At 40.0% G+C, this 19,678-nt stretch overlaps 2 protein-coding genes across 2 annotated transcripts in view; one reads left to right on the top strand and one right to left on the bottom strand.

The window, feature by feature from the left end:
• Positions 1-11,217, top strand: part of bmper (BMP binding endothelial regulator) — a 34,210-nt gene extending 22,993 nt beyond the window's left edge. Inside the window, exons 11-16 of the mRNA XM_030750079.1 lie at positions 5,649-5,694; positions 6,432-6,595; positions 8,477-8,678; positions 9,197-9,539; positions 9,719-9,849; positions 10,024-11,217. Coding sequence (XP_030605939.1) covers positions 5,649-5,694; positions 6,432-6,595; positions 8,477-8,678; positions 9,197-9,539; positions 9,719-9,849; positions 10,024-10,205 — 1,068 coding nt within the window. The 3' untranslated portion in view covers positions 10,206-11,217. The remainder of the gene's footprint in view (positions 1-5,648; positions 5,695-6,431; positions 6,596-8,476; positions 8,679-9,196; positions 9,540-9,718; positions 9,850-10,023) is intronic.
• Positions 11,218-11,432: 215 nt separating this feature from the next.
• On the bottom strand, positions 11,433-19,491 carry eaf1 (ELL associated factor 1). Its single transcript, XM_030750367.1, has 6 exons — positions 19,235-19,491; positions 18,714-18,808; positions 17,370-17,506; positions 17,015-17,187; positions 16,573-16,794; positions 11,433-15,220 (listed from the first exon to the last, which is right to left on the bottom strand). The coding sequence occupies exons 1-6, from the start codon at positions 19,335-19,337 to the stop codon at positions 15,171-15,173; spliced, it is 780 nt and encodes a 259-aa protein (XP_030606227.1). The 5' UTR covers positions 19,338-19,491; the 3' UTR covers positions 11,433-15,170.
• Positions 19,492-19,678: the final 187 nt, after the last annotated feature.

The raw sequence follows: 19,678 nt of genomic DNA on the forward strand, positions 1-19,678 counted from the left end.
CTCAGATTTTTCACTGGGAGTAACCAGGATGGACAGGATGAGAAATGATTGACAGCTCAGCTGCCAGGCAGTAAGAAAAGATGAGAACCACCAAGAGGATTCATGGATGTAGTGAAGGAGGACATGCAGAGGGTTGGTGTGACAGAGGAGGATGGCAGGGATAGGGTGAGATAGAGACAGATGATCCATCTTCCTTTAGGCAGCCTCTAAAGGAAGCAGACAAAGGAAGAAGATATACATGTCACTGCTTAATGACTTCTGACACATCCACCAAAGCTGAAAAAATGTACCCAAAAGCCCACTGTCTGCTGATGCACACCTTTTCAGTAAAACATGTTGTTTAACCTGGAAAATGTAGCAAAATTTCAGACTGAATGTGCTCCTGGTGGTTCAACCTTCAACAGCTCTGTCTCTGTCACTCCACTTTATCTGCTTTCCCTTTTCTCTGTATGATCTGTCTGACACTCGTACTTTACAGCCCATGACTAACACCATGATTCTCATTTCACATGCGTGACGCCTCAAAATGACAATACTGTCAAGATTTATCGTCAGCGCTGCCATAACTGACTCTCAATTTCAACAGTTTCACCTAAAAATGAAGGTGTAGAGTATCAGCTTGAGCCAAAACACAGAAAACTTCTTCTTACCTAAAAATGTCACTTGTTTCATTGTTTCCAATATATGCAAGAAATATATTAAATATGCTAATATACTTATAAGGTGTGATCATGGAGTAATATAGGCTATGATATAAAGGGGCTTTTATACCCCATTAGGGCTCTCTGAAACATGCCATTAGCTGGGAACTGCTGGCAAGAGTCTGTGGTACGTTCACCTGTTGCAGAGGTCGCTTTGAGGCTATCTGTCGTGCGTTTAGTGATGGAGTGGATTCCTGGCATGCCGCTGGCCGTCACGCAGTCAAAGCTGGTGTCAGTGTTGGTCTGAGTTCACGCGCTTCCAGTGGTTACAACAAGCCCTCACCTGTTGTTTGTGGTCAGAACAGGCAGGGTGCTGTTGGTGGTCTACAATTGGTTTTGTCTCCAGAGAAAAAGCGGCTTCACTTATTACAGACTTTAATGAGGCTGCATTTTCAAATAAGGACATTTTAATTCATTGGCTATGTTGGAACCATGTGACAGCTGTACTTTTATGTATTACAAGCATTAAAGTAGTGTGAAGAAGTGCAAGAACAGGGTAAAGTAGAGGATTTGTTGCATAATTCTGCATAATCCTGCTAGCTACAGGCGCTAATAAATGTTTAATGATGACTTCTGTGATGACAGCTCACAGAAACTCCAGATGTGCATTACTGGCATCACTGGTAAGACTGAAAATATTTTGGTTTTAGTAAACAGCATGCTCTATCAGCTAAATAAAGTGTATATAGAGAATGTGAAAACAGCATAACAGAAGAACTCTGTTTTGGAGTCTTGTGGTTTCTACTATATTTTAGTAGTAACACACCACTGACCACAGTATGAGCACCAGCTAAGATCAGCTGACTGCTCAGTCAGTGTCTTGTCTCTCATTGTCTAATATAGAAATCTATTTAAGACCATCCATTTTCTTCCACTTGTCCTTTTCATGGGGGGGGCTCTAGCCCAGCTGTCATTAGAGCAGGAGGCAGGGTACATCCTGGACAGTCTGTTGCAGGGCCAAAACAGAGAGACAGACAACCATTCATACTTACATATATTTAAACACCTGGTACTAAAGTTTTTCCAGAATGAAACAGCAGACAAATATCATTAGTGACAAGAGAAAATATAATATTTTAAAAGATGACTAAGAACAAGAAAAGCATTAAAGGTATGTAAGTTTTAGAATCACAATGAATATCTTCTATGAATGTATCAGAAATTTCTGAAAGTTGTAAATGGATACAGTTCAGATATAGCAACAGAACAGTCCAAAGAGGCCTCCATAGAAGTGATGAGAGAAATAAGAATTATCATAAAGAGGTAAAGTGTTATGATGTATATAAAAATTTAAGTAAGATATAAAAAGCTCAGTATCAGGTATTACAGAGCCTATCCCAGCTGGTACCAGATAGTAGGCGGGTTACATCTTGGGCAGGTCACACTACACCACTGTGGCTCACTTTTGCCACAGTGGAGTAGTGGTTAGCACTGTTGCCTCACATAAAGAAGGTTCCTGGTTAGGGTACTCAAGCTTCTTCCCACAACCCAAAGACCTGCATTTTAGGGTTTTTGGTAACAATAAACTGGCTCTCATGTGTGAATGCAAGGTAGATACTGCGCTTAAGTGCATAGAATGAATGTTGTATGAATATGTGTGAAAAAAGGTGATGTGATTTGTAGTGAAAAGGACTTTGAGTAGAAAAGCACTATACAAAATGTCAGTCCATTCCATTCACACATGCAGATGTATGTACACAAACTCCACACAGGGGTGCCAAAGATGGCTGGCAGGTTCAAACCCACAACCTTCTTGCTGTGAGGTGATGGCACAAACCACTGTACTCAGCTTCCTCCCACACAGGTGTGAATGTGAGTGCAGATGGTTGTCTGTCTCGCTGTGCTGGCCCTGTGACAGACTGGTGACCTGTCCTGCGTGTACCCTGCCTTTCGCCCTATGGCAGCTGGGATATAAACCCCCCCCCCCCCCCCCCCCCCCCCCAATTGGATACGCAGAAGAAAATGGATGGATGGATCATTTACTATCACAAGTAATTGAGAACCATCAAAAGAAATCAGTAGGTGCAGACAGGCTTTGGGAAAGACATCTGGTAAAAAGATTAGACGCCTGGAGCAGGACTGTATTAGAAACAGATAATTCACAAGGCTGGTTTTAATCCCACAATTAAACAGCCTTAATGGAGACGAAAGATGCATCTTATTAAAATCCCATTCATTACGCAGTGCAGTTGTTAGACTTAGGGGAGGTCTTGGAGGCTAGCACAGTAACCTTGGCTTCTGACAGAAACAGGAAAGCTAAACTATTCCCATCCTTATCTTCTAATTTTTTGCTGAAAACTCTGCAGAGAGACAGAAAAACACAAAATAGTGACACAAAGATACAAATAGATAATAGATTATTATTCCAGAGGGAGTGATTATATAGGGTGCAATGATAGTCCTGAAAGTTATTGCCAGTGCAAGTTATTATACTGTACAGAGGCTGGGTAAGGGGACCTCTAACTGTACCACGCGTAGTGCAGTCTTCACCACATAGTGTAGGTCCTTTCGCTCGGCAGCTGTGCAGCTTCTTTACCGCACCGTGATGCCGTTTGTGAGGATGCTGTCAGTGGGGGTTCTGCAGAAATTCAACAGCAGTTTTTCAGGGAGCTGTGCTTGTTTCACCTTGTTGTTTTTTTAACCAGGCTTGAGGTACTGAAGGTGCATGTCAGGTGGTTGGACGAGGTAATGCCACAGGGCTTTAGTCTCTCCCCACTCTCTTCTGCTTCTCCATGTACATGAAGCGGGAGGTGGGCTGTACTTCCTGTTCTCCTGAAGTCTATGATCAACTCCAGGCTGCTCTTCCCACACCACTCAACCAAATGCACCACCTCAAGCCTGTAAGCTGTTTCATTGTTGTCGGTGATCAGCCTGACTGAAAAGATGTAGATATTTAGCATAATTTGTGCATTTACTGAATTCCAGCTGCACTAAAATTGAGTATGTTTCTCTTGCGAAAGTAGAAAATCAGGTTTGATTTGTAGGCAGGTGTTTAAATAAGCTCACCTGTCCCATAGTTTAATAACAACAAAAATATGACAGCACTATTTTTGATATGAAAAGAATAGTAACATGCAATCTTGCACACCTTTTCATGAGTCTGCCTTACCTCTCTCACAGAGGTCATTACAGCCCACATCACCTTCAAAACACGCACACACTTATGTCGGCAGAGCGTGTGGGTCCCATTTGGAGACAGTATGTCTCCGAACAGCCTTTTGTCTGTGTAGCATTTGAGTGACAGCAAAGAAGAGGTTCCCTATATTTAGGCTCCTGAAAACCAATCTCTGTCACTGTGTGTGTCTGAATGTGTGTGTGTGCGCTTGTTTTTGTGTCCTCAGTCTGTCAAAAGGCAGCCCTCTTCAAAGAGAGAGAGTGCCCTTTGTGCAGAGGTTAGCGCTCTGGAGTGTGTATTGAGAGTACAGAGAACTTCTTTATGAGATGACAGATGAGTGGTGTGTGTGTGTGTGTGTCTGTAAGATAGGGGAAAAGACTGTGTATACGCTTATATGTCTGTTTGTGAAGACCATTTAGTTTTAGACCTTAGGAGAGGAGCCATTTTTGAAAAGGGTGGACATTTGGCTAATCCAGACTCAAGGGTTGGTTAAGGCTAATAAGAGTTGAGGTTAGGGTTAAGACATTTAGTTATGCTGGTTAAGGTAGTGGTAAAGGTCAATGACGCCACTGTGGTGTCCTCACAAAGATAGAATTACAAGTGTGTGTGTGTGTGCGCATTAAAAAAGGGCTTCCCTGAAGCAACAAAAAGTAGGTGTGTGAAAGAGCCCTCTGATCTGCACTTTTGATGGAAGTTGAAACATACAGCGAACACACACACACACACACACACACACACACACACACACACAGAGAGAGAGAGAGAGAGAGAGAGGGTCCTGTTACACAAAGTTCAGCAGTTGAAGTTGGAGTATCTGTGTCTCTGAAGCCGTCCTGTGTTACTGTGAACTTGTCAAAACGTGAACTTCGCTGCGTTTCCAGCTTTCATTTAACTTTTGTTGCATTTATCTGAATGACAGCTCAAAATTAGAATCGTTGGTGATCTCCACCAACAAAAAGGGGAAAAAGATACGGCTGTGCTCACCAGCTCATTTGAACAATACTTGTTTCACAGCTGTTGTCTCTGCTGTGTTTGTTAGTCCATCTTTTACCTTTCAGTGATCACAGTTATATTATTTGTCATTGTATGTGTGAAGCATCTCCCTGAGAAGCGCAAATAATTAAAGACACATCAAGTAAAACTTTATTCAAATTATGTAAAGACTTGCTTTATAAAACTAAAGAAAATGTGCAAATATAAGAATATATTTTAAATTAGAGGTAAAAGAGCAGGTTAAAATACACACAAATATACACACATACCTATTGCACAGTTCCAATGTTGCACAGGGTGGCAGCAGTGCCCAATATTTTAAGAGATTATTAATAACAATCATCATCATCAAAGTCATACATTATAATACTGTATTTTATGTTGCAGACCTACCTCCAAAATCAGGGGTCCAGCAGTGTAAACTGCAATGTTGATTTTATTTATTTTTTGCATTTACAGCAGTTCTGATCTGCTTCACTCCCAAATACAGAAGACAAAGCATAAAATACCAATAACCTGTAATCAGTAGAAGCCACAACGTGATTAGGGCAAGACATTTGTGATCTCTATGATTTTTAGAAGCTTTTGCTAAAAGAGAGGTTTTTCCTTGGCAGTCTGATTCATGTTTTGGAACTGTAATTTGTAAACTGCAAAACTGCTGAGATACATAATTGTTTTCTCCTTATTTCAGTTTTTTTTTAGGTTTTGATGCCCTGTTTCTGTGCTTTACCTGTGATGCTGCTGTTTCCTTGCCATGCTCAGTCTTCCTGTCATCTTTTCTTAATCTTATTCCTCTGACAGTTATCTAATCCAGTGTTTCTGTTTCTGTTCTCGTGCAGAATAAAATCCTGAACAGAACTGGCTGCTGCCCAGTTTGCACTGAAAGTGAGTAAGTCCTTCTCCACCCGTATCCTTCTCCCTCCACACAGTGATTTGTGGGATTCTCACTGGAGTGTCTTCTAATCTATATATCTAGGGAAGGCCTTTAATTTGAGCCCTTCAAAGTCTTAAAATAGCTCAAATATATTTATGCATTTTTGTTTGTGGTTACATTTTTGTGTTACTGCACTTGTAGAATCAGAGTTATTGATTTTGAATATTTAGAAAGCTAATTATAAGTCAGAACCTATGAATTGTTATTTTTAAAAGCAATAAAAACAGCATCTGAGTCTGGCCTCTGCAGTTCACTTCAGTATTCCCCATGAACTTGAGTCCAGACTGTGGTTTGTCCTTGGGTCATTTTACTTTAGCTTTTGGCTTCAAACTGCAGCAAAAAAAAAAAAAAACCCAAAATGACTGTAAATGTGCTATTTCAGGACTACAAATCCTCCATAAACCCCACTTGTGTATAATATAGAGTTTAGCTTTAGTTGGTTTGGGCAGATGTATTACCACAGTGAGTCACATTAGTGCCACATATTTCAGCATTTATTGTAAATTATTTTTCTGCTGCTGGCTGTCAGACTTCAACATGTATCCTTTTTATAAGTTGGTGTCACTTGCTATGCAGGGACCTACTAATGGCTGATCCAGAGTTTGTGTTTTTGGTCACATTTGTGTTCTTTGACTTCTGTTTGTTGTTTGAAAATATCAGGATCTTTTTTCTCTTTGTCCCTCTTCAGAGCCAGGTGTATGCACAGTCTTTGGCGACCCGCATTACAACACCTTTGACGGCAGGACCTTTAACTTTCAGGGTACCTGTCAGTATGTTCTGACTCGTGATTGTGGTGGCATCTCTTCTGGAGGGCCTGGTAATAATATCAACAGCCCAGACTCGAGCTTCACGGTAAGATGGACATTAGAAAAAAGAATACACAAAGATTTGTGAAACCGTGTACTCAGAATTAGATGGGGGGGATAAGGAAACTGGATAAGGCTGACAACTTTTTTTTTTTTTTTTAATATTATATTTATTGAATTTTTGTAACACAGAACAAGTGGCAGTAGTACATTTGACATAAGATTTACATTTGACAAATTATCCCCAAAATTAACAAACATAAGTACAAAACAGACAGATGGAGAAAGAAAAAAAAAGAAAGAAAGAAAGAAGAAAAAATAATATAAAATTAATTAATTAATTAAAAAACAAAAAACAACAACAAAAAAAAAACTCAGCAATCTGCATCATTTTCCCAATTTCCTTCATAGTTTTTCAGAAACTTGGCCAATGGTGACCATGACTCTTCAAAATGTACTCCCTTTCCTCTGACAATATAAGTAAGTCGCTCCAGAGCCATACATGATGCCATCTCCTTCACCCATATATGGTTTGAGGGTATATCCATCTTTCTCCAGTACAATGATATTAATCTCCTGGCCTGCAGGAGTCCAAAGTCAATCAATTTCAGTTGACTGGAGCTAAGACCACAGTTCTTTGGATAAATACCTAAAACACACATTCTTGCCTCAGCAGGTACATTCACTCCAACAATCTTTGACAAAGTTTGCATAACTGAGTTCCAGTACTGCTGTAATTTTGGACACTCCCATACAGTGAAAAAGTACCTTTTCCAACCAAACATTTACTGCAGCTATCTGGGATGTCAGGTGACCAGCGATTCAGTTTGACTGGAGTTATGTAACTTCTCATTAACCACTTATATTGAAGGAGTCTCATCCTCGTATTAATTGACTGCTTTTGTGCTTTTAAACATGCAGCTTCCCAGTCCGCTACTTGTATCTCCTCTTGGATGTCAGATCTCCATGCACCCAATCTATCAGTGGTGGATTCTTCATCATGCATTAATAAAGCTGCATATAATAAAGAGATATGACCCCTCCCCTCTAGATTTTGTAGTACAATATTCTCTAGGTATGACAGTGGTGGTTTGAATTCAACCTGCTTATATTTTGACATAATAAAATGTTTAACTTATAAATACTTATAAAAATGTTTCTTTGAAATGTTATATGTTTGGCATAGCTGCGTAGATGTAAGAAGGCTGTCATCCTTATAAAGGTCTGCTAGTTTCTGTACACCTTTATTTGCCCAGATTCTGAAACCTCCATCAGCTCTTCCTGCCTTAAAAAATGTGTTCCCCCAGATAGGCGAAAAAGAAGAGATAGAAGGAGTATCTCCAATAAATTGATGGGCCCTATAACAAAGATCAATTGTGGTTTTTTGTCATTTTTATCAATTGTTTTGGCCTTGCGGAGTATAAATACAAATTTAATTTAAGGTTTGTTACCAATTGTTCAATTTTTAACCATGCTGGGGGTGTATCGGTTGAAAAGTAGAACATGGCTGAGCGCAGCTGTGCAGACCAATAATACAATTTAAAATTAGGGAGTTGTAACCCCCCCTCTCTCATATGGCAGGTACAATAAGCGAAGTCTTAATCTAGGTTTTTTATTATTCCAAATAAATCTATTAAAAACACCGGTTAATTCATCAAAAAATTGTTTTGGAAAAGGCAAAGGAAGTGACTGAAACAGATATAAAAAATTTTGGCAATATATTCATTTTGATCACGTTTATTCATTGATATGGGCATTGTCATCCATTTATTCAGTGACTCGTTTACCTTACTAACCAGAGGGTCATAATTTGGCTGACAACTTAACAAAGACATCAGGACTTCTGAGACCTCAACAGATCCTGCATTATCCTTTCCACATCAAGCTGTTTTGTTGGCTTTAAATAATCTCAATACTTTGATTTCAGGTGTTGGTGAAGAATCACGCTCGAAGGACTCGCTCCTTCTCCTGGACTCAGTCTGTCGAAGTGAGGCTGGGCAGTTTGATCCTCAGCCTGCACCAGCACCTGACAGTACGGAAGAACGGTACCCGCATCGCCCTGCCCTACCATGGACCTGGGGTGCATGTAGACCTCGACGGGTACCTGCTCAAACTTACCACCATTGCAGGTCAGTACGCATCTTTCTGATCCCACTTTTTTAAACCAGCAAATATTCGCCTTGATCTTTGGACTCAGCTTAAGCTGAATTTATTTGATTCAATGTTGTAAAGTGTACAGCTGTTCCCCAAACATGCGCCAGATTACACATCAATTGAGAGTTGTTGATTTGGTATGACCCAATTCGCTGAGCATGGTTTTGTACGCATCACCATCTGATTTGGTCTGACTGTACCTCTGTGTGGCCAAAATCTTCTATCAGCAGAGCTGCAGGAGTCTTCCTCCTTCTCACACCACTTGTATTAAAATGTGTAGAATGAATATTCTGAATTATTGATCCAATAATGCTAAAGAAAAAATCTGTGGATTAAAGCATCTTTAAGATCAGCAGCACAAACTTCGCTGATGAAAATCATGTATTTGAAAAAAGTTAGGTGAAATTATTTTTGTTATGAGAAATGGTGATAAATATGCATACTTGGAGGCTCCTGCTAAGATTTTGCGTATCACCTCCACCTATGTCTGCAGGTCTGGAGATCACATGGGACGGTGACAGTTTTGTGGAGGTTGTAGCTGCTCCTCATCTACGCGGGCGCCTCTGCGGCCTGTGCGGCAACTACAACGGTCACAAGCGCGACGACACCATGGGAGGTGATGGCCAGTTCAAGTTTGACGTGGACGAGTTTGCAGAGTCGTGGCGAGTGGAGGGAAATGAGGTTTGCACTAAACATCATCCGCCTCGCAGGCCGACATCATTCCTGTGCCCCGGCAGCGTCAAAGTCAAATTCAGGGCTCACCGTGAGTGTCAGAAGATAAAGTCGTGGCTTTTTAGTAAGTGCCACAGCGTGGTGGACTTCGGGTCTTTTTACAGGTGAGAAGAGGGTTGAAACTTCTGCCTAAAAAAATGTTTAAAGTACCACAGTTTTATTGTTTGACTCTAAATAAACACTGTAGCTTCTCACACATAACCATACTATATGATGCTTTCAGTATAACCTGTTTTGTTCTCACAGTCTAATCATAAACAAAACCATATTCTGCCCTCTGCAGGTCGTGTGTGACAGACATGTGTGAATGTCCAGTACATAAAAACTGCTACTGTGAGTCCTTCATCGCCTACAGCCGAGCCTGTGAGAGGGAAGGTGTGCTCGTCCTTTGGAAGCCTGAAGCTGCTTGTATGGGTTAGTGGCAGCACTCATAAGCTAATCATAGAGCCAGGTGGTGAATTGTATGTATTAGGTTTGGTATAAGGGCACAAGAACAGTTAATGAGAAGACACCTGAGCCAGGTGATGTGTCTAACTCACACTGTTATAATCAAGTCCAAACCCTTTTTTTCCTTTCTACTCCCACCAGCCACCCAGTGTAAACATGATGCCGTGTACAACACCTGCGGCCCAGGCTGTACCAAAACCTGCGACAACTGGAACGAGATCGGACCGTGCCGCAAGCCCTGCGTGGCTGGCTGCCACTGCCCTGCCAACCTGGTGATGTTCCAGGGACGGTGCATCAAACCCACAGCATGCCCTGGACGGTGACCCTTGTGAGCCAGGTGGAAGGGGGTTAAATTAGGGTGGGTCATCTGAACTGAAACTAAGGGTCCAAACTAGCAAAGAAGAGTTTGGGAAGACACTAAAGGGTCTCAAGTTGACAGATCAGATGCAACAAGGTACTCAGGGTCCATAACTTCACGAGGACGTGCGTTGTCGTGATTTAGATGTCAGAGATCCAAACTTTGGTGACGGACTTAAGGGGAAACTCTGATGATCATCTGATCATGGCATGTTCAAGTTCTGACTTCCGCACGCCTCTTTGCCACACGGATACTGATACCAGTAACCACCACAGGAGGTACCAGTTACAGTCTTGCAGAGTAAAAACTGAAATCTCAAGAGACAACTTAAGTGGCATTTAGAGATATTACTCACCTATTTCAGGAACTTCAACATGTTGCCATGGACCCTCAGGAAATAGTCCTGGGCCAGAGGATTCCTCTTAGAGCCAACATGGTACCTGAGTTTCTCTCACGAACACATTAAGGTGAACAACAGAGCGTCTGCGTTTGGAATAGTGAGATTCAAAGTCGAGAAACTCTCCGATTCATCATATCAAACTGAACTCATCATCTCTATTTCATCATTTCATAGTGTAAGCTATCCAGATTTATATGAAAGACAGACAGCTTTTATATAATTATTGTTCTAATTATTATTATTGTTGTTATTATTTGTTGTTGATGCTGTTAATTTATATATCAGTCAAATGACGTAATGTCGTAGCAAGAGCCAGAAACATGAATATAATTGTGTTATAAATGATTTAAAGGGAAACAAAAGCTATTTATGTATTTGTTGTGTACTTTTTTGTTATTGTTTGAAGAGAAATGCCCAAATGTGACTCAGCTGTTGCACCATCGCAGGGATTAAGTACTGTACTGTATTATGCTCAGTGTACAGGTTGTAGTGTTTAGTAAACTGAAGATGTTCATGTAAGCATATGTTTCACTTGATGATAATTATTTAAAACCAGCAATATAATCTTTTCTCAAAGTTCCTTTTTGACTGTGGTCTTTACTCTTTGTAGTGTTGGACACAAAGGCTGCTGGTTCAAATCCCCAAAGAGGCCAGTGTTTAAAAAAAAAAAAAAAATGAAGTAAAGCTGATTTCATACTTGCACATGGATCTGTGCCTCTCTAGATTTATCTCCACTAAAGACAAAAAAAAAAAAGACAAATCTTGAAATAAAGGAGTAAAACTACTTGTAAATACATCTGCAGAGTTTTAATACACTTCAAATTTATACAAACATATTTCACATGAACATATCACTAAAATAAAACACATGGACTAAAGCACCAAATACATCAGAGTTCATTAAACAACAAAACTGAGTCTCGAGACTTGTACAGTTTTTTTTTCAGGGAATTAGAGATGTGTGTCCACCTGTTTCAGTGGTTTTGCTCATTTCAGCAATTCACAACCCACTTTCACTTCAATGTTTAAAAGCAGGACAAAAAAAATTACTGCAGGCTGGCCTGGGTGGAGAAACACTGACACACATTAGAGAAGAAATACTTCAATTTCACCTGCTACTGTAACCCTTTCTGGTACTGCACAGTATGACTGTCCTATAACTTACAGTCACGTCTACTTTGTTCTGTGAGTTAATGAAGCAAAGATGAGGTTCAGTTTAAAACGCTTCAGAGGAAGACCAACAACATGAGTGTAGCAATGAGACGATGTTTGATAAACATTAAAATATATGTTCAGTTTCTTTTTAAAATGCTGCACATCCATTCTCATCATGTTCATTACTGCGTGCCGTCGCTCTCTTAAAATAATGGCCTGTCATTTTTTTTTTTAACAAAAATTTTTCTTTTTGCCGAAATCATCATATTTTCAATGTTTAGTTCAGCTTTTTGTCTTTTCTGAAAAACCTGAAAAAATAACGTAGGTCATTATTTTAAGAGGGTGATGTCATGTAAATACTGAGACTGTAAAAGTCTCTAGTTTTACAAATACATGATAATTTGATAGCTGGCAAATTGTTTTGGACCTGATGTCCAATAAATGATGCAGTCATTGGGCTGCCGGTTACACATGTTTTCTACTCCTATGTTTTGAACCACGTCGCCGTTTTCAGTTTGCAAGCCTTGCAGTGCTGAGGCTGTAGATGGGAATTACATGAGGTCAGCTGTCTCAATCAAAGTTTGTTCAACATTAAAAAGGTGCAAAATGTGAGTGTGGTAGGTGGAGTCGACGGAGCATGGTCCATCCACTCCCACACAGTCCTGAGAAGAGGCTTAACAACAATGTGGGTGTGCAGGGGATTCAAGAAACTCACAAAGTCATGAGCTGTATCTGAAGTCATTCTGTAGTCGCTACCTATATTAAATGTTGTTTTAAAATAAATGAAAATTCAGGTTAAAGCCCTCTGTGGAGAGTGATTCTTATATTAAGGGGCAGCTGGATTATCTGAACAAACTTGTTTCTTCCTCTGCAAATGAATGCAGTCACACAAAAAAAAGGTTTTGAACACTGTGTCTACAAATGCTTCACAGTGAAAGTGGCACGTCAGATTCTCAGCCCCAAACCGCAGTATGGTGTATGGGTCACACGCATTTTGGCAGCAATACACACTTACTGTGGTTTTAAGCACTAAACAGAAGAAAATAGACTTGAACCTAAAAAGACGCTTTGGGTCACGTAAAGCGTGGTCTCTGCAGACAGCTGTATTGATTAAAATAGAGCCTTATAGTCTCTGATCCTGACTGAAAATATGGCTCAGATACTGTTTATGCAGACACGTAGCTTAAACGCAGTTCTTACAGAATTGTATTTAAACATGCAAACTCCACATTTCTGTGTTCTCCCTGTGCCTGCATGGGTTCTGTCTGGGTACTATACCCCAAACATCACAAAACATTTAGTGTTTCATCCTAAAATTTTACATTATTCAGTTGTTAAATGTTCTTTAACAACAAATATTGTGAACTTCAAGTCTGGTCATTTTTCTTTAAACTCTGGGTTGCTATACTGCATTAATAATGATACAGCCAATACCAAATTATCTTCAGAGTCTCTAGCAGGTATAGGAAGAAAAAAATAAATCACGAACACAAATCACAATTACACCAAAAAGTCTAAGATTAAAGTAAAATTACACACTAACACTGTTAAGTCATTTTCATACATGTAGCAGACAGCAAGAGAACCCTTTGTATTCTAACTACTGGAAACACTCTGTTTGGTTCAGGGAATGGGTGGCACCTGTTTAGAGCGTGCAGGAAGCATGATGGAAAATTAGAATTACCAGCTTTAATCACACACAGCCTCAAGTAGATGTTAACCGGAGTCAGTGCAACGGGGAGCTGACCAGTTAAAGTCTGTTTAATTTCTGCTGTGACTGACTCATTTCATTGTAACACACAACCAACTGTAAGGTAATGTCTGGAAAATTTCAGGGCTGCAGTCAATGTATGAAAAAGGCTTTACAATGTGAACACTCCTGCACATCTTGCACATGACGAGGGGCAGTTCAACTCTTTGGCATTTTCTGAAAATGACACATTCACTATTTTTTCAAAGCTAAAATGCTTTAAGGCGTGGAATGGTACAATGGTATAGGTACTGTATGAAAATACTGGAGGAAAAAATAAAATGTTCTCTGTTTGCAAATGATACGTAGCTGATATAACAAACTTGAAACAAATGAGTAACACATTACATCATTCTGGGGCTAATTTGTTTCCCTCTTCCAGAGTTAATTTTGGTTTTCTATTATTTTCTTTTTTCTTTTTCTTTTTTTTTTTTATCTTAACTGCGATTTTGTATGTGCCAACGCTGATGTACCTTCCAGTCTAGACCCTTCTGTCAAATATGATTAACTTGTCAGTTATGGCCTCACAGACCGACTGTGTAGGATTTAATATCAGTAATTCTCTGAAGCATCGCTGTGACGCTGTAACTGTTTCTGAGTCTGCATTTTCTGACTGTCAGACAAAAGGCACACAAAGAAATTCCTGCACGGTTGTCGCTGTTGACTTAAGCTTACAAAAATAAAAGCTTGTACTGTCTAGCATCACATTGCAGACAGTGGAAGTAAAAGCGTCGCTGATAAAGAAAGTGGAACATCTTTCAGCTAATTAGTTTGACATTTTTCTTGGGCGTGGATAGAAATCAAAACAGAGCTACAACAGTAGAAGAGACTACACTTACATTCTATAGCTTACTTACATGTTATCCATACCAGCAAACTGCTTGTTTTTGAGTCTTTTCTGCCCCCTTGTGGATAAAAAAATACTAACTCAAGTTTTAAAAAGCTGCAACAAATTCCTAAAGAAATTCTAATTTCGCAGGTAAGCAAACGACTGCTAAAAACTGCTAAAAGGTGAAATCTACTGAGTGTAGTGATGCTACTTTAAAAAATGACCAGCAAACAGCAAATTAAAACTGAGATTAGCAGCTGGTTCAACAATAATTTCAAAACTTTAGTACACACCAAAATGCACATGTAATGTTTTTTTCTTTGATTTGTTGCTCACTTGCAGATCATCTGTGCAATTCTGCATTTTTTTTGTATACTTAGCAAACTGATAAAAATATAACAGCGATGTAGAGGCGATCGCACAGCTACAGAAAATCTTGCTCACCTAACCATAAAGACAAAACTCAACAAATATTAATGATACAAGTAAATAAAACTAGCTGCTCTAAGTACAGAAAATATGTATGTGCACTCTAATATATAATCTTCCAAACCTTTAAAGAACTTTTCTCTTTGTCTCAAGTTTTGCTATCCAAAACAAGATATACATCTAATAAAAAATACACTCTTAAAGCTCCAGGATGGCCAGCTTTCAGGATACACTAAAACAAATTTAAAAAATATATTTATAGTAAAACCAACCTACACAGCTGTGGTCAGCTATCACAGCAAAGAAACAAGTGAACCAGGCAGAAAAGAGGAGGAGGAGTGTGGACAGAGAGACTAACCAATAGAGTTCAGTCGTCATCACTGTCGCTGCCTGACTCACTGAGCTGAAGGTCGTTTCCTGTCAAGACCAGAAGAAAAATAGGTTAAAACTACACACACACACACACACAATTCGAAGAAGGTTGGGATGCTGTGTAAAATGTAAATAGTGGAATGCAAATCTTATGGAACATGGAGAACATGTACCATTATGAAAAAGAAAAAAAAAAAAGGCACGTCTTAAAATTGGGACAGGGAAAGAAAAGGCTGGAAAAAGAAGCTGTACTAATAAGAAAAAGCTGGAGGAAAATTTTGCAGTTCATTAGTTTATTTAGCAACAGGTCAGTAACATAACTGGATATAAAAGAGCATCTTGGAGAGGCAGAGTTTCACAGAAGTAGAGCTGGGCAGAGGTTCGCTAATCTGCAAAAAAGTGTGTCTACAAATTGGGGATCAATTTCAGAATAATGTTCCTCAATGTAAAACTGTCAAGACTTTGAATATCTCATCATCTACAGTAGGCAACATCATCAAAAGATTCCAAGTATCTGGAGAAATCTCTACACACAAAGCATAAGGGCCAAAAATCAGTACTGGATGCCCGTAATCTCTGGCAGCACTGTATTAAAATTAGCCATGGTTCTGTCATGGAAATCACTGCATGGGGTCAGAAAGACTTCCAGAAATCACTGTCTGTGAACACAGTTCACTGTGCCAAATCCAGGTTAAAGCTCAATCATTCAAAGCCACATGTGAACATGAGCCAGAAATGAAGCCGTCTTCTCTGAACCAAAGCTCATTTAAAATGGACTGAGGCAAAGTGGAAAACTGTTTGGCGATCAGCCAGCCTGCAGTCCAGACCTTTCACCAACTGAAAACATTTGGCACATCATAAAATGAAAAATACAACAAAGGAGGCTCAGGACTGTTGAGCAGCTATAATCCTGTAATCCTTGTTTTACATGTTCCACAGTACCCAACTTCTTTTGGAATTGGGGCTGTATAAATATATTTAAAGAGCATTTTTATTTGCAGTCAGTATCAGCCTGCACTGTCACAGGACAGATTAGTATGAGGCAATGCAGTTTTACTCACAGGCAGTGGACACGTGCATGTTATACCACAGTACTGGCATAAACCCCGACTAGATAACTATAGGCAAACAGCGACTATGATTAGGCACTGGCATAGCAAATCTTCTATGTGCAAACAAATGATGACATAGTTGCTAAACAGTACTAAGGTAGTAGTCCTCTTAATAACACACTGGTGATTTAAAAGATGAGAGCTCTGCCTGTTATCAGATATTATAACAGAGTAATGGTACCACGGAGGTACTGGCAGTGAGAGAACAGGACGAGCAGCAGTACAGAAAACAAATGCATGCATGTACTCCACGTCTGGAGCTAAGCATAACCCAAAGGTACTCACGGAGTGTGTTCATAAGCTGGTTGTTGCCCTGCTGCCGGTCAGCTCCTCCATTGGCCATGGGGGGGCGGCTGGGTGAGGTCTGGCTGAGGGGTCGGGGGTTGTCAAGCTCACCGTCGCTGCTGCTGCTGTCATCACCGCTCCCTGAGGCACTGCCTGAGTCTGAGGAGCTGCTGCTGCCACTGCTGCTCATCTGCTCTATCACCTCCACCTCTGCTCGCAGCTCTGTTAAAATCAGTGGGGAATCAGCAAAGTTACCATGAAGACATTCAGATTTAATAAAAAATAGTTTAACAAACCGTAATGTTTAAATACTTATTATTTAAAACTACATGATACTTAATTACGGGTAGGATTATCATCATGAATAACCGATTTGTAGTTACACGAGGGAAATGTTTGATCTATTCTATCATGAGCTATGGGCGTGTATTAACCTCCGCACCTCTCTTGATGTCATCAAGCTGAGGCTCTGGGGAGGGGTTATCCTTAGATGGGGAAGGAGATGTTTTGATCCCAGCCCCAGGTTTAGTAGGGGCCCTAAACTGAGAGCTGGGCTGGCTGGACCGAACCGACTGCTGCTCAATCCGGGCCTGGATTTTACTGCTGCCCTCTGCCCTGTAAAACACACACACACACACACACACACACACACACACACACACACACACACACACACACACACACACACACACACATAGAATAATTGTTTTTACATGAATTTATTTCACAGGAACACAGATGCCCGTCTGCTATTTCCCACTTCAATAATCTTAATTTCTTCACTACTGTCATCTCACCTGGTTTTCTTGACCTGGATGCTGCTGCTGAGTTTCTCTAGTACAAACTCCCCAGTATCGTGGTTAATGATGAGCACACAGTCCTTCTGGTATGGACGCTTGTTTCCTTTGAATACTGTCATGGGGGGTGTGGAGCCCTGTAAGAAAAGCAATAATCTAAATATGGACAGTCTTGGTTAATTTTACCAAACCAGAAGTTAAACAAAAGACCTGTTGGTCTACAGAGCTCCGCTGTCAAATGTTTTACTTCTACAATATAGGATATATTGGAACAGAAAGTAATCTGGCTGTAGGTCAGCCATCATTGAGCTTATACTTAGTTTGGGTTTTTTTTGTTTTTTTTTTCTTTTTACAAATGCCATAGTTATACATGCACACCCAATGTATGCCATGTTTTCTCTGCACTCTGTCCTCTCGATACACACATTCATCAATCTTTATTTGTAAATAGAACATATCATTAATATCATTATATTAGATCATAATGTGTGTGCCGCAAAGAATGCAATGATGCTTCAGAACAAAAGGTCTTCACTGCAAAAGTAAAGTAGCTCGTTGAGGTGTGTGTGCGTGCTTCACAAAAGCTTAATTTGTCCATCACTACCTCTCACTCTGGTCAGCACCTGTTCAACTGCTTCCATCAGGGAAGAGATTCAGGTAACACAAAAGCAGGACAAACAGGCTGAGGAACAGCTGGGCCATCAGGCTCCTGAACACTACATAATAACACACAACAGTTGCTTTTACCATTTCACTTCTGTCTACCTCACTGGTCACAGCACTTGCTACTGTTTTATATTTATATACTCTTGCTTTGTGTTTTATATACATATCGGTTTTACGCTATTTTTCTTATCTTTGTTTTTACAAAGAAAATGCACCAAATGGTGGCAGCTACTATATTTTTGTCATGCTCCATGACAGTAAAAGCTTTCTATTCTAACAAAGTGCTCCTGGAAATGGTTGGATAAGAGCAGTGGATTGAAAAGGAGTGAAAAAGCAGACAATGTTCAAAGAAAAACTCTGAAAGACCTTCAGAAAGCCTGGAGAGTTGTTGCTCAAGACCACTTTAAAATTACAAGAAAGTCTGGCTGCTTGAAAGCACAATACAAAGAAATGAGAGGTGGCTCACTTTTGCACAGTACTGTATGGGAACCGATGTCTCTCTTGACTGGCTGAACACTCCAACTAACACGCAAGTACCATACCTCCCTTATTTGAGGAGGTGCTACCAGTTCAGCCAAGTTTAAAATGAGTCTTTAAGGGAATTTGTTATCAGGAGAAGGGAAATGATTTCATTATTTGCTTTCTTTACAGAAAGATGAACACATCGTGCAGTCTTACTGGAATATGAGGTAGTGTTATTGTAACTTCATCTCCTTTCCCAACTTGAAGCTCTCCCTCACAGCTTGTGTCTATTGATGCTGGTTTGAAGTCATCTGAAAAAGAATTACAATAGATAATTTAATCACCTGGATTTCTGCTTTCTTCATAACTTTTATACAGCTTCTTATCAGAGCCATTGTATGCAGGTAGTTATAAATAGATAAACATTTTATTAAGTCTCTTAAAACAAATATTGAAAAATTATTAGCAGCACCCAGATTTATCCAACACCTTTAGTAAAAGGACAATTCATGTTTTATAATGGTGCAACATTTTCTGCACAAATTATTTAACTGTTTAGTACAAAAAAATACAGACACACGCACACACGCGCGCGCGCGCGCACGCACGCACACACACACAGATTGTGTAAGTCACAGCCTCCCCGTCCATGTGAACAAGGCAGCAGTTAATCTAACACTGCGCGCCGTCTGGTGCCAAAATTTTATTTAACACATCACGCAGTCTGTCACACTCACATCTAATGGTGTGAAATGAAGACTTTGGCCTCTTCTCAAAGCTTTCTCCGAGCTTCAAAACATGCTCCTCTTTGTCCAGCAGCGGATTCGTACTCCCGTTCATGGCTTCGTTTCTTTACTGATGATTAAAACTCGTACTTAGGTGAAATCTTACGAAAAGCCGAGAGCAATCTGACAAGCTGAGGAGGCGCAAAATAAGACGCCAACTACAACACAAAGTTAGCCTTCTGCGGCTAACCGTTAGCAAAACATCACGTGGCCACGCCTTTTCCGCTTACTGTCCGGCTGTCTAATAGCGCCGAAAGTAGGCTCTGTTAGCAACTTTAGCTGTTTTCATTAAAGTGCAACATATTTCATAAAACTATCAACGCATTGAAATAAATAATATCTTATGAAATTATTTTACATACTTTAATTTAGTAACTAATGAGTAATTATAACACG

This window comes from Archocentrus centrarchus, chromosome 16 (assembly GCF_007364275.1).
Source record: "Archocentrus centrarchus isolate MPI-CPG fArcCen1 chromosome 16, fArcCen1, whole genome shotgun sequence".
NCBI classification, from domain to species: Eukaryota; Metazoa; Chordata; class Actinopteri; order Cichliformes; family Cichlidae; genus Archocentrus; species Archocentrus centrarchus.

Bases quoted from the DNA above. Each gene is read 5' to 3' on its own strand.
- eaf1 (XM_030750367.1), bottom strand. From the start codon at position 19,337: ATGAACGGGAGTACGAATCCGCTGCTGGACAAAGAGGAGCATGTTTTG. The intron at 17,507-18,713 runs GTAAGACTGCAC...CTTTTCTTACAG, and splicing joins TAACACTACCTCATATTCCA to GGCTCCACACCCCCCATGAC. The intron at 17,188-17,369 runs GTGAGATGACAG...TGTGTTTTACAG, and splicing joins ATCCAGGTCAAGAAAACCAG to GGCAGAGGGCAGCAGTAAAA.